The 14495-nt window shown below is 37.0% G+C and overlaps 1 protein-coding gene across 1 annotated transcript in view; it reads left to right on the top strand.

Moving 5' to 3' along the window:
* The window catches only part of LRP1B (LDL receptor related protein 1B), a 1816831-nt gene that overhangs the window by 694571 nt on the left and 1107765 nt on the right, over positions 1-14495 (top strand). The window contains exon 3 of the mRNA XM_060178059.1: positions 8164-8301. Coding sequence (XP_060034042.1) covers positions 8164-8301 — 138 coding nt within the window. The remainder of the gene's footprint in view (positions 1-8163; positions 8302-14495) is intronic.

The raw sequence follows: 14495 nt of genomic DNA, 5'->3' as shown, positions 1-14495 counted from the left end.
TCTATCTCCTCCCTCGATCTACTTTCACATTGGCTTTCTGCCTCTATAAAACAAAACAAAACAAAAGAAGAAAACAAAACAAAAACAGGCTGCCAGGAGTGCTGAATTCATCCTGTTTGTCCTCTAGTGGAGTATATATTTGGCTAGTAATCAAACATTTTGCACCATCTTTCTTTTTTAAGACACTGTGTACTGCCATGAACAAAAGTCAACTCCAAGTGGATCAAAGACATGGATATTAGACCACAAACTATCAGATACATAAAGGAAAATGTTGGCAGAACATTGCATGATTTATACTTCAAAAATTTATTCATATACCTAAATCCAATAGCAAAGAAAACAAAAACAAAATTAAATCAATGGAACTACATAAAATTAAAAAGCTTCAATACATCAAAGGATACCTCCATCTTGGTAGAAAGATACCCTTTAATACTGGGGAGAATTTTTATACAACATTCACCAGGTAAAGAAATAAAAACCAAAGTACATAAATATCTCAGTTAGCTCAAAAAAAAGTTTCATTAGAAAGTGGGACAAGGACATGGACAGAGGGCCAGTAAGCACATGAAAAGGTGCTCAAAGTCACTGATATTAGAGAAATGCAAGGCAACAATGAGATACTATTTTACACCCGTGAGAATGTGATACCTTAGAACAACAAATGTTGAAGAGGATGTGGGAAAAAGGGGACACTTGTGAACTACTGATAGGGTTATACAGTGGTCCAACCTTTGTAGAAAAGAGTCTGGAGATTACTCAGAGCACTAGAAACAGACCTACCTTATGATCCAGAAATATCTATCCTGGGGATTTACCCAAAGGAAACAAAAGCATCTGTCAGAAGATAGATGTATACTTGTGTTCATAGCAGCACAATTTCTACTAGCCAAAACCTGGAAACATACCAGATGTCAAAAATAGATAAGTGGCTAAGAAAACTGAAATATATATACAATGAAATATGACTCAGCTGTTAAAAACTGTATGGTTGTTGCCATTAAGACATCTTGACATGAAACCATGCATGAAACTAGAGGAAAGCATGTTAATTGAGATAAGCCAAAAAGAGAATGATAAATACCAAGTGATCTTGCTTATCAAGCAGGACTTGATAAATAGAGACAATTTCACAAAAATGAAATGTGAACTGGGCATGGTGAATTGCAACAAAGCAAAGAACTTAGGGAAAAGAGGGAAAGGGAAGGGTGGAAGAGAACTGTGGGGCCCTGGTGCATAACAAAATTGTACTCATATATGCACTATAAATATTGACCCCCCCTCAATAAAAAAGAAAAGAAAATATCTTCTAATAAAGTATAAATTTGGCTATTAAAATAAAACATCTTGCATCATCTTTCTTCCACTGAAAGATAATGAACTTCACATAAACAATAGTTTATTTTTACATACAGCATCAAATTCCTTTGTGTGATGAAGTTATTCAAGGGAGATATTTATTTCCTATTTTCTCCATCTTCTCTTTTCCACTCATTCAAAGCAGATAAAAGTATTTCCTCCAAAAGGAAATGATGAATAAATAACGCTTGTTGAATAACTCACTGTGATAAATGTACCTGTCAGTGGTATCAGAGGGAAATCTATTTATTTGTATTTATTTATGTAGATTGATGAATCCAAGTCATTTGATCAAGAGTAGTGGTGCTAAATTTTCTCTAAATCATGATGGTCATTTTATTTCTAAGTTCATTTATATGGTATTTTGTGGATATGTTTTTATCATATTTAAATTATGTATAAGAGTAATTGGACTGTAAGTCTACTTTTCATCTAGTAGATCCTCAGAGTAGATTTTCTGATCTTTTCTTAACCTGAGAACCAGAGACTACAGAGACTTCCTTTTTTCCTGCTTTGACTTCTTATTGAAATCCTGTCTTTAATGGTGATGGTAAAACTAAATAATGTCTTTTAAGAATTCTGGTAGTAATTTGTATGTTTATAATTCCTTTTATCATTCTATCTTGGGCAACATGTGCCAAAGTTCTTTCTTCTCTTAATCATCAATATCAATCTGCCTTTTGTATGTTGGTTGTAACTGGAAGTCCATATCTGACTTTTATACTATATTAAGCTGTAGAATACGAAACTAGAAAAGTGATACACTTCCTTTACAGGTTTATGGAAAAAAAAATCACTTAAGAATTACAATAGAGATGACTGTGTGCACAATATTTAACTAAGAAGAATATCTAACATATCTATAGAGACAATTGAACGATTGAATGACTGCTCCCTGCTGCCCTGACATGTAGATAAACCAGTTGACTGCTCCTACTCATTGTCCCTTTGTTACAGTGAGACCCCTTTCTTCTGAGAAATGTAGAATTATCTGATTCTAACTTGTCTTTTCCTGTCAGTCTTTAAACATACTCCTTATTAGAGAGTCATCTAGGCTTCAAATTGGGTAGGCTTTCCCCACTGCCCTAAATTACAGAACTGTAATCATGACCTGTCACTGGGTTATAATAAGTAAAGTAACTCCAGAGAATAAGCAGAAAATAAAAGAAATGAAGAAGGAAAAGTAAAAAGAACACTGACTTGAGAGATGAAACACTTGCCTTCTATTCTATTTTGTGTAAAAGATTCTCTAAAGGGGAATAGGTGCTTGGGTACTTTATGTGAAAACTGGGTGAATCTTCTCTTTACAGAGTTTTAATAAATGACTTGAAAATGTGTCTCCTTATTTGAGAAGTCAGACATATTTCTAAAATTTGAATTAGAAGGGCATTGTTTATTGCCCTAATTCACTGACTATTCACATCTTTGTCAATCAACACAATTGCCACCGAAGAGTGTAATCTGAATACCAGTCAATAAAGTCCCCTTTCTCTCAGACAAAACCAACTTTGTCATTCTAACAGAGAAACTGTGACTTAATCCACTGTTGATCTAAGAATTAGTTGTAAATACAAATGCATTACGTGTGAGAGAGAACATTTAGTTTGATAATTTGACCTGTAAAAAGCAATATTTTCAAAGGTTAAAACAGCATACATGCTAGTCTAATTTAACCAAACTGGAAGGAAGGGGAAAGAAAAGAGAACATAAAGAGAGTAGGGTGATGTAGCACTCAAACAACATGTGACTTTATCACATATGCATGAAGAAGAATAAAGAAAATTGGGGGCCAGGTGGTGGTGTACTTGGTTGAGTGCATATGTTAAAATGCACAGGGACCTAGGTTTGAGCCACTGGTCCTCACCTGTAGGGGGAAAGCTTCATGAGTGGTCATGCAGTGCTGGAGGTGTCTCACTGTCTCTCTGCCTCTCTATCATTCCACTTCCTTCTCAATTTCTGGTTGTCTTTACTAAATAAATAAAATGATTAAAGAGAGTTAAAAAAAGTTCTTTAAAAAATGAAAGAAAATTCCAAACACCTTAATAGCAATGATGTTTTACAAATTGCTCAAGTTGGGGTCAGGTAGTAGTACACCTGGTAAAAAGCACATGTGTGGTCCGGGAGGTGGTGCAGTGATAAAGCTTTGGACTCTCAAGCATGACGTCCCAAGTTTGCTCCCCAGCATCACATGTGCCAGAGTGATGTCTGGTTCCTTCTCTCTCCTCCTATCTTTTCATAAATAAATCATATATATATATATATATATATATATGGCACCTGTTACAGTGTGTAAGGACATGGGTTCAAACTTCTGGTCCCCACCTGTAGTGGAAAGTTTTTATAAATGGTGAAGCAGTGCTATGAGCATCTCTCTGTCTTTCTCTCTCTCTCAATCTCTCCCACCCCACTCAATTTCTCTCTTCTCAATCCAAAAAAGAAACTGAAATAAAAAAGTAATAATTTATTTCAATTTCACTCAGGTTACATAGCACTGATTTAATGAATATCAATATTGAAATGATAATCATTAAAAAGTGATTTCATTTACTTTCTTATCTATTTGCCTTTAGACTGGTCAGGAAAAAAACAGTTCATTGACTTTATAACACTCATTTCTAATGCTGTGATTAATGACAAGACTCTACCAATCTCCCTATAATATCTTTCATTTATTTAACAAATTTGATTGATTTCCAAATGTAGACTGTTTCTGTGCGAGATGCTCTGACATCTGTGTGTTGAATTCAGATACCGACAATAAATTAAACTGGTAAAAAAAATATGTTTTGAAGTTTATAGAAAATCAACACAGAACAATAAATAATTATATGTCCCAATTTTCACATAGTATATCAATGTGTAATTCAAAAAGCTTGGTGTCTGCACTATGAATCTACTACTTCTGGAGGCTATTTTTCCCATTTTATTGGATAGGATAGAGAGAATTTAAGAAGGGAGTGAGGGAGAGAGAGAGAGAGAGAGAGAGAGAGACCTGAAGTCCTACTTCCCCACTTGTGAAGCTTTCCCCCTGCAGGCAGGGAGGCAGGGGCTCGACCTGGATCCTTGAGCAGGTCCTTGCACTTAGTACTATGTGAGCATAACCGGTTCCACCACCGTCCATCACCCCGGAAAAAAATTCTTTAATTGGGAGTCAGATGGTTCAGTGTTTGCATTACGAATCCATTGCTCCTGTGGCTTTGTTTTAATAAGACATAGAGAAATTGAGAGGAGAGGAGACGATAGAAAAGGAGAGAGAGGGAGATAGACACCTGCAGACCTGCTTCACTATTTGTGAAGCAACCCCCCGCCCCCACAGGTGGGGAGCCGGGGCTTAAACCCGAATCCTTGAGCAGGTCCTTGTGCCTCATATTATGTGTGCATCTCTAAAATTCATAAGATTTAGTCAGTTGATTGCTTGAGACTACTCATCATGAATGTTTTAAAAAAGACTACTTGTCATAAAGATTTAAAATACTTTCTTTCTACCTTTCTTTCTTTCTTTTTTTTTCTTTCTTTTCACATCATTGGAACCTGAAAGCTCCAGGATGATTTTGTTTTTTTTCCAGAGAAAGAGAGAGAGTGAAAGCAAATCTTCCCTCAGTGCTGTAGTGGCCAGACTCAAATCTGGGCCGTATATATGGCAAAGCAGGACAAAACTTTAATGAGCTATTTATTCTTCCATCCCCCATTTCCCAATTTTCAAAATTAATTTATATTTTAATGGCTGTATGCTATCCTTTGTCATATTAGACATATTTGCACCACCTGCGCTTAACCCACTGTGCTACGACTCCCACATTAGAGCTTTTTATACAGCGGTTATAACAGCAGTGAAGCATAGAGAGAATATATAACTTGCTCAGCTCATTCAGTATATAAGTGACAGAGTCAGTAATCTGGCTCCAAATTGAGTCAATCATTCCTCCTTGCTGCATTTATTTATTTACATGAATCTGATAGATACAACAGTCAGAGCTTGGCCATTGATGACTTTTGCCATGCATAACACTCTCCTTGATAGACTCAGTGGAAAGTTCATTGACTGATGAGAAAATGAATGCTCACTTGATTAAATAAATGCATGTCCTATTGGGTCTTGATATAACTGTAATTAAACCCTAAGTGTGTCTTACTGTGGGAACTTGACTATTAAAATAAATAGATGAATAAGTGACTGAGGTCATTGGCATGATTACAGTCTAGATTTAGTAGAGAAGATGAAGAGGAAGATTAAGAATCATTATAGGTAAGTTGGAGGATGTAGTAGTTAGGTGGAATTTGGAAACTGATTGTATACATGACAACAAAAATGGTAGTTGCCTAAAGTGCAATTAAGTCTGCATGGCATACTTGGTGTGCCCTGTTCATAATTGACTTCCTAATTGACTGAAGAGCAGTTATCCAACTAGAGCATTTAAGTAAAGGGTTCCATATACTCATAATTATGTAACTATTCTTTATAGTCATGAGAAAGCAGATGAAAAGTAAAAAATCACTCTTGCCGGTTCGAACCCCGGCTCCCCACCTGCAGGGGAGCCGCTTCACAGGCGGTGAAGCAGGTCTGCAGGTGTCTATCTTTCTCTCCCCCTTTCTGTCTTCCCCTCCTCTCTGTTTCTCTCTGTCCTATCCAACAATGACTACAACAATAATAACTACAACAATAAAACAGCAAGGGCAACAAAAGGGAATAAATAAATAAAATAAAATATTTAAAAAAAATTCACTCTTGGGTTGAAAATTTTCACTTAAATTGCACTGAAACTATTTTGCTCATTTTACCTGAGATAATCAGGCAAGGCTACTGCCAAGAAGTCATCATTATCCAAATTTCACATTTTAGGAAAATGAGACTCAACAAACTTCATCATGAATGATTCATTTAAAGATAAGAGACAACATTGATTCAAAGTGATTCTCAAAATTCAATTATGCTCTTCCTTAAGTGTCAAATGGAATACTTGCGTTCTTAGTGCACTACTTGATAAATCTCAGTTACTACAAGAATTAAAAAGAAATAAGTGTGTACTATAATAGGACTTTCTTCTAGCGTTTGCCCTTCCGTAGCCAGTCAACAGCGTCAGGTTGCAAGCTGTCAGAAGCTGCTTGTTGCTGGCTTTGAAAATGACTGGGATCCATGTGGATTCAGTTGGCTAGGAAGGATCGTCAGTTTCCCCAATGAATGGGTACTCACGGGATGCACCACGAGAAGGTCGATCCAACGCATCCATAATAGAACTGATGAATATCACCAAAATCGTGAGCGTATCATGACTATAAAAATGTCAAATTTCGTGTTGTACACTTTAAATCTGTGAAATGACAGAGATATTTTTCCATAAAAAATAACCGTTACTTATTTTCTACTCAAAAAAAAAAATACATGTTTTAAATACTTCTCCTGAGGGTGGGCAGTGGTGCCACCTGGGTGAGTGCACAGGTTACCACGTGAAAAGACCTCAGTTCAAGGCCTCACTTCCCATCTGTAAAGGGCACAATTCACAAGTGGTAAAGCAGGTCTGCAGGTGTCTATCTTTCTCCCTATACCCCTCACCCCTCTCGATTTCTCTGTTTCCTACCATACAAAATAGAAAGAAAGAAAGGAAGAAAGAGAACAGAGAGTGGTGGATACATAGTGTTGACACTGAGTGCCAGAGATAACCGAGGTGACTATTAAAAGGATAATAACAAAAGTAAATAGATATCCTAATACATTGCAATGTGGATTTCTACCATGTTAAAAAAAAAAAAGTGGAGAGCTGGTGAAATGCCTCACTTAGAAAAAAGTACCTTCTATGCTTCAGTACTGTAGTATCTTTCTAAAAAAGTTCGTCTAGGGCAGTGAAACCATAGCAACTACCAAAAATAATAAAACATGCAGAATATTTATTTCAAAATGAAAGAAAACACAAAGCCAGAAATCTCTTTGCAGGCTTAGTGCAATACAGAGGATCCTAACTGAGTCTGAGATGTCAAAGCGTAACCTCAATTGTGTGCTGATTTTGCCATGTGTGTGACCTAGTATTGAGCGCAGCCCTAACTGCATTGAAAGACATTTCAATATGTCTCTTTTTACTTTCTTCCCCTTTGCCTCTGTACCTTCCCTTCACATGAACTCAATAAGAAATAAGGAGTTGGAGACGAGGAGATAATATAGAGATGGTGTAACAAACTTTAATGCCTGAGATCCTAGAAGATTCAATCCCCTGAATCACCATATGTTGAAACTGAGCAATACTCTGGAGTCTCAGCCTCTCTAATAAGAAGTTTTAAATATGTTCCAGTACTGTGGCTATAGTCTCTCTCTCTCCCTCTCTCTGAATGAAAAGTAAATCAACTACAGGTACTTGAGGGGGAGTTGGGCGGTAGTGCAGCAGGTTAAGTGTGTATGACGCAAAGCACAAGGACCAGCGTAAGGATCCGGGTTCCAACCCCCACTCCCCATCTGCAGAGGAGTCTCTTCACAGGCGGTGAAGCAGGTCTGCAGGTGTCTTTCTCTCCCCCCTCCGTCTTCCCTTCCTTTCTCCATTTCTCACTGTCTTATCCAACACTGACATCATCAACAACAACAATAAAAAACCAACAAAGGCAACAAAAGGGAAAATAAATAAATAAAACATATATAAAAATTACAGGTATTTGAACACATAGTCTATTTTGAATATTTCTGCAAAGCATAGTTGCCCTATGGTCAAATTTTTCTAGTGAAATTGAATACATTAATAAAAGTATTATGTGCTTCAATGGTGCAGTATTATAAAAACAAAGCTAATCCATATCATTATCTTCTTCACATTGTTCCAGGCCCTGAGGAGGTAGAAGTCAAGTGCCCCTTCAATTACATCACTTGCCATGGTGCCAATAACTGCATTCATTTATCTCAGCTGTGCAATGGTGTCTTGGACTGCCTAGACGGATTTGATGAAGGAGTACATTGTCGGGGTGAGTTCATTTGTAGAGCAAAGCAATGGAAATGTGAATTTTTCAGTTTTAATGTATATTCAAAGAGTATCTAGTACCTACCTTTCTTTCAACCATACCCATGTATCTTATTGAGAAAACATCCCTTTCATTGCTGCAGCCAATATGCATTTCAAAGTCACAAGTACACAGTTTTATTGAATACAGGTCCAGGAAGGATGACAGAGGACCTAGAGGGGGTTGTATTGTTATATGGAAAACTGAGAAATGTTATGCATGTACAAACTATTGTATCTACTGTCGAATGTAAAACATTAAGTCCCCAATATGGAAATTTTAAAAAAATGTAGTTGGGGCGGGGGGGCAAGCTGTTGCACCCAGCTGAGCAGACATATTGTGGTACACAAGGACCTGGATTCAAACACCCACGCCCCAATTGCAGGTGAGAAGTTTCATGAGCAGTGAAGTAGATGGCTTTCTTTCTTCCTTCCTTTTTTAATCTCCCACCCCCACCCCCCTCAAAATTTCTCTCTACCTTATCTAACAAAACAGAAAGAGGGAAATATAAAAAGGAAAAAATAGCTACTAGAAGCAGTGAATTCATTGTGTGGGCACTGAGTCCCAATGATAACTCCAGTGACAAAAAAAAAAAAAAAAGAGAGAGAGAGAGAGAGAAGGAAGGGGCCGGGTGGTGGTGCACCTGGTTGAGCGCACATGTTACAGTGCACAAGGAACCAGGTTCAAGTCCTTGGTCCCCACCTGCTGGGGGAAAGCTTCATAAGTGGTGAAGCAGTGTTGCAGGTGTCTGTGTGTCTCTCTTCCTCTTATCCCATCCTTCCCTCTGGATTTCTGGCTGTCTCTATCCAATAAATAAATAAAGATAATGAAAAAAAATTAAGAGAGAGAAGGAGGGAGTCGGGCGGTGGCACAGTGGGTTAAGCGCACGTGGCGCAAAGTGCAGGGACCGGCGTACGGATCCCGGTTCGAGCCCCCGGCTCCCCACCTGCAGGGGAGTCGCTTCACAGGCGGTGAAGTAGGTCTGCAGGTGTCTATCTTTCTCTCCCCTCTCTCTCTGTCTTCCCCTCCTCTCTCCATTTCTCTCTGTCCTACCCAACAACAAAGCAACGTCAACAATGACAATAATAACCGCAACGAGACTGCAACAACTAGGGCAACAAAAAGGGGGAAAAAATGGCCTCCAGGAGCGGTGGATTCATGGTGCAGGCACCGAGCCCAGCAATAACCCTGGAGGAAAAAAAAAAAAAAGAGAAGGAAAAACACACGCAAAAAATGCATATTTGAACATTGAAGTCTTGTTCTTATATATTTCATAGAAATTTGTCCTTTTGAGCAAAGAACAATTAAAATGTTTTGTCACAGGAATTTTTTTTTAGAATTTATTTATTAATGAGAAAGATAGGAGGAGAGAGAAAGAATCAGACATCACTCTGGTACATGTGATGCCAGGGATTGAACTCAGGACCTCACTTGAAAACCCAATGCATTATCCACTGTGCCACCTCCCAGACCACACAGGAAATTGACACAGTATTATTAGCCAGTTTCTCTGAGTCTTTGTTTTTACAAAGACTACTTGAAGTAAACAATCTCTGCAACCAATTATTTGAGTAGAATATGTACACATGGACTTTTTTTCCTTATACAATTTTTATGAAATGATAATTTTCCATGTTTTAATTTATTATTGAAGATTAGTATCACACTTCTATTTTTATTTTATTATCTTTATTTATTGGATAGAGACATCCAGAAATCAGAAGAGTAGCAGGAGATAGAGAAGGAAAGAACGAGAGACACCTGCAGCACTGCTTCACCACTTGCAAAGCTTTCCCCTGGCAGTTGGGGACCTGGGGCTTGAACTCAGGTCCTTGTGCATTGTAAAATGTATGCTCAACCAGGTGTGCAACCATCTACCCCACAATATCACACTTTTACATTGATCAGGTGTTCACAAAGATAGGAGAAAGTTCTGATTAAAGTCTCAAAGTGAATATAAAGCTCATTGGAATAGTCATATTCTAGTATTCTAATTAAATTTGTATGGGTAACAGTTAAATAGATAAAATTCAGGTAAACGTTTTAAAGACTAAACACTACTTTTTAAATATTATTTATTCCCTTCTGCTGCACTTGTTGTTTTATTGTTGTAGTTATTATTGTTGTTGTTATTGATGTCACTGTTGGATAGGACAGAGAGAAATGGAGAGAGGAGGGGAAGACAGAAAGGGGGAGAGAAAGATAGACACCTGCAGACCTGCTTCACCACCTGTGAAGCAACTCCCCTGCAAGTGGGGAGCCAAGGGCTGGAACCAGGATCCTTAATGCCAGTCCTTGCACTTTGTACTATGTGCACTTAACCCGCTGTGCTACCACTGACTCCCTAAACTCACTATTTTAGCAAATATTTCTTAGAGATGATCACAGACTTTTAACATCTTAATCATGTTTAAGTGCTTTAGATCATACAAATATATGTATGAGTTCTCTAAAGAAATTTAAGAGTTGTGCATTAATGGATAGACAGGATATGTTATTAGTAAGTGGTGGGGAATTCAACAAAAGGAAAGTATTTGAACAAAATGAAGCAGTATTAGATGTATCTTGAACACTGAAAAGATTACCGTGTACTTCAAACACACAGAGACTTATATATGTAGATGTTAATCTTTCTGTCTCACTTTCCTAGAATGATTCAGTTTTCTAATTGTTCCAAGTTGCATAGTTCTAACAGAGATGACAACCTTTCTTTCTTTCTTTCTTTCTTTCTTTCTTTCTTTCTTTCTTTCTTTCCTTCTTTCTTTCTTTCCTTTCTTCCTTCCTTCCTTCCTTCCTTCCTTCCTTTCTTTTTTTTTTCTTTCTTACTTTCCTTCTCTTTTTTAATTTATTAGCAGGAGGCTGATTATACCACTTTGGCCTTTTAAATATTTCTACAGGTCACCAAAACAAAGTGTTTTAAAGCACTTGAAGTAATTTATTCTGATGTGAGGTGGTTTTAGCTACAGCAGGAAATATATTTGGATCTTTGCTTGTTGTTTATGTCAGTAGAGATGTTTACCACCCAAGTTTCAGCTAATTTTAAGCCCAGTTCTGTCAAGGTAGATGAAATAAAGTTTTGTTTGTTGTTTTACTGAGTAAAACAAACTAGATGTTTCTTTTTTATTTATTTTTATTCTTTAAGTAGGTAGACACCTCACAACATCAACACGTCTTTTATGCAACACTAAATGTGTTACATGTATATGACTTAAGTGCAAAACGTTGTTGGTTGTAGACAAAAGTATGTTATAGGATCTGAGTCTACTTTCCCACTCTTATCTTTCTTCTGAGTGTGAATTACACCTAATAAAAATGTGTTCCTGCAAAGCTGTGTATGCACCATCCTATCAAATCTCCAAGATTTTTTTTCCATATAGAGGAAGACACCCAATTACTTCAAATACTTCATTGATTATTAAAACTTCTATTAGTTCATAGAACAAGTCTGTCTAAATCACTTCTCTTTCCATGTCTTTCACTTTGTGGCATCTAAGTACAGACTCGAATTTGAGTAATAATACAGGAATCCTAAAGCATAATTCAGAAATTGATGTATTTTCTTTTTTTTAAGTAATAAAGGATCCAAAGTACATTTGGTTGATACATTTGTATCCTTTTGAAAATAGAACTGTTTTAACATTTTGGATGTGATATCTGGCATTGAGAAGAATTTTCTAATAACTTAGTTATTTGATGATTGGTTACTTAAAAATATCAATTTTTTCCTCCGAAAGGTAGTGAAATATATCTATTATTAATGATTTTACACAGCATTGAAATTTTGATCTTCATAATCTAATTGCATTTGAAGAAAGAAAAACTTATTTTTGTATACAGGTGTACTTATATATAGTATGTAATTGTAAAAGGTTAATAGTATAAATGCTCTAAATCATCACATTATTTGTGAAGAAATCATATTCCTTCATAGTATTTCTTATTAGTGGGAATGTGGAAATATCACTATTTATAAATTATATAAGCAATGAAAACACATTCTGTAGAGCACAGGGCTTGTATATATAGGTTATTTCCATAAAAATTCTCACAACTATATAGAAAATGCAGGAAGAGACAAGAATTATTGAGTAATATTGTATTACTATGCTCAAGTTTGATGTTTATTTATTTATTGCCACCAGGAGTATTTCTGCATCTCAGGGGTACAATTCCATACCATCAGAGTTTCGTATCCCATCACCTCCATTGGAAGCTTTCCTGTTCTTTATTCCTCTGGGAATATGGACCCAGAGTCATTATGGGTTGCAGAAGGTGGGAGGTCTGGCTTCTGTAACTGCTTCTCCATTGGACATGTCTGTTGGCAGGTCAACTCATACTACCAGCCTGTTTCTCTCTTTCCCTACTTGGACAAATGCTCTGGAGAGATGGGGTTCCAGGTGAGGTCATTTGCCTAGGGAAGTCAGATTGGCATCATGAGATAGAGAAATAGAGGAGGAGTAAAAATGGAAAGGGAGACAGGAAGATGGAGAGAAAAGGGAAAAAGAAGTGATACCTGCAGGGTCAGTTGTTGGTGCACCTGGTTGAGTGCATATGCTACAGTGTGCAAGGACTTAAGTTCATCCTCCCCCCACCCCCGCGAGTCTCCACCTGCAGGAGCAAAGCTTTTCAGGTGCTAAAACAGTGTTGCAGGTGTCTGTCTCTCTTCTTTTCTATCACCCCCTTCCATCTCAAGTTATGGCTTCCCTATCCTATATATATATATATATATATATATATATATATATATATATATATATATATATATGAGAGAGAGGGAGAGGGAGAGGGAGAGGGAGAGGGAGAGGGAGAGACCTGCAACAGGCAGGATTTGGGGGCTTGGATCCATACCCTCCATACCCTCTCTCACAGTAATCTGTGCTCTTAACCAGGTATGCTTCCACCTGGCCTCCAAATCTAAAATTTTAAAAATGATTTATTATGGTAAAAATGAAGGTGGCTATGAGCAAGAGAAGTCACTTTCTTATAAACCTAATTAGATTACATTTGCAGTGAAGGATAGTAAATATATTAAACTATTTGTTTTTGGCTTTTTTAAAGGAATATGGGTTGCTTCCGAATTTTGGCTACTACCAATTGTGCTGCTATGAGCATAGATATACACAAATCTCTTTAGATATGTGTGTTTGTTTTCTTAGGGTATAATCCCTTGGAGAGGCATTGCTAGGTGCTAGGGTTGGTCCATTTCTAGCCTTCTGAGAGGTCCCCAGATTTCTCTTTGCAGGCAGAAATTAAGAAGCAGGAACAGAAAGGGGAAACACCAAGTAAAACTTGGATTGGTTTGGTGTATTGCACCAAAGCAGAGGACTCTGATGAAGGAGGACCAGGAGAGGACTGGGAAGCGTGGGGGCTTTCAAGATTTGGTACATGATTACATAAAGGACATATGTTGGGGTGAGAGTGTCTTGTAGACACCTATAGTGGTGAGATGAGAAACTATATCCATGTACAAACAACTGTACTGTAAACCATTAACTTCTCAATAATGAAAAAGTATACAGGAAATCTCACATCACTGTGGAAATAGAATTCTATCTTCTGTACACCTAGTAAAAGTGATTATGAATCTATGTGATTGTTTTTCAGCAAACATTCCCATGTCTTTTATTTTTTTTTAATCCTCTACAAAGCTTCACTGCACAGAGGTCTGAAAGTGTACTAATTCTTTGTAAAGCTATTTCAGATAACTTATATACTACATATATATATGTGTGTGTGTGTGTGTATGTGTGTATGCATATATGAATATATGCATATATGTGTGTTGGTACCTGTGATTGTGTTCTCAACGTGTATGTGTGTATGTATACCTAAATACACACACATACATATACATATATATATATTCATGAATAGCAAATAGGTTCAATTTAGAGTATGTTTTATAATTTTATTTAGGGGTTTCTTTAATTAGAAATATGCTGTAGGGGACTGGGCGGTAGCACAGCAGGTTAAGCTTACATGGCGCAAAGCAAGAGGGTCGCTTCACAAGCAGTGAAGCAGCTCTGCATGTGTCTATGTTTCTCTCCCCATTTCTGTCTTCCTGACCTCTCTAGATTTCTGTGTCCTATCCAACAACAACAACAACAATAATAACTACAACAATGATAAACAAGACCAACAAAAGGAAAAAAAAATAT

This window comes from Erinaceus europaeus, chromosome 18, assembly GCF_950295315.1.
Source record: "Erinaceus europaeus chromosome 18, mEriEur2.1, whole genome shotgun sequence".
NCBI classification, from domain to species: Eukaryota; Metazoa; Chordata; class Mammalia; order Eulipotyphla; family Erinaceidae; genus Erinaceus; species Erinaceus europaeus.
The sequence above is the reverse complement of the archived record's forward strand: the minus strand, read 5'-3'. Positions and strand labels throughout refer to the sequence as shown.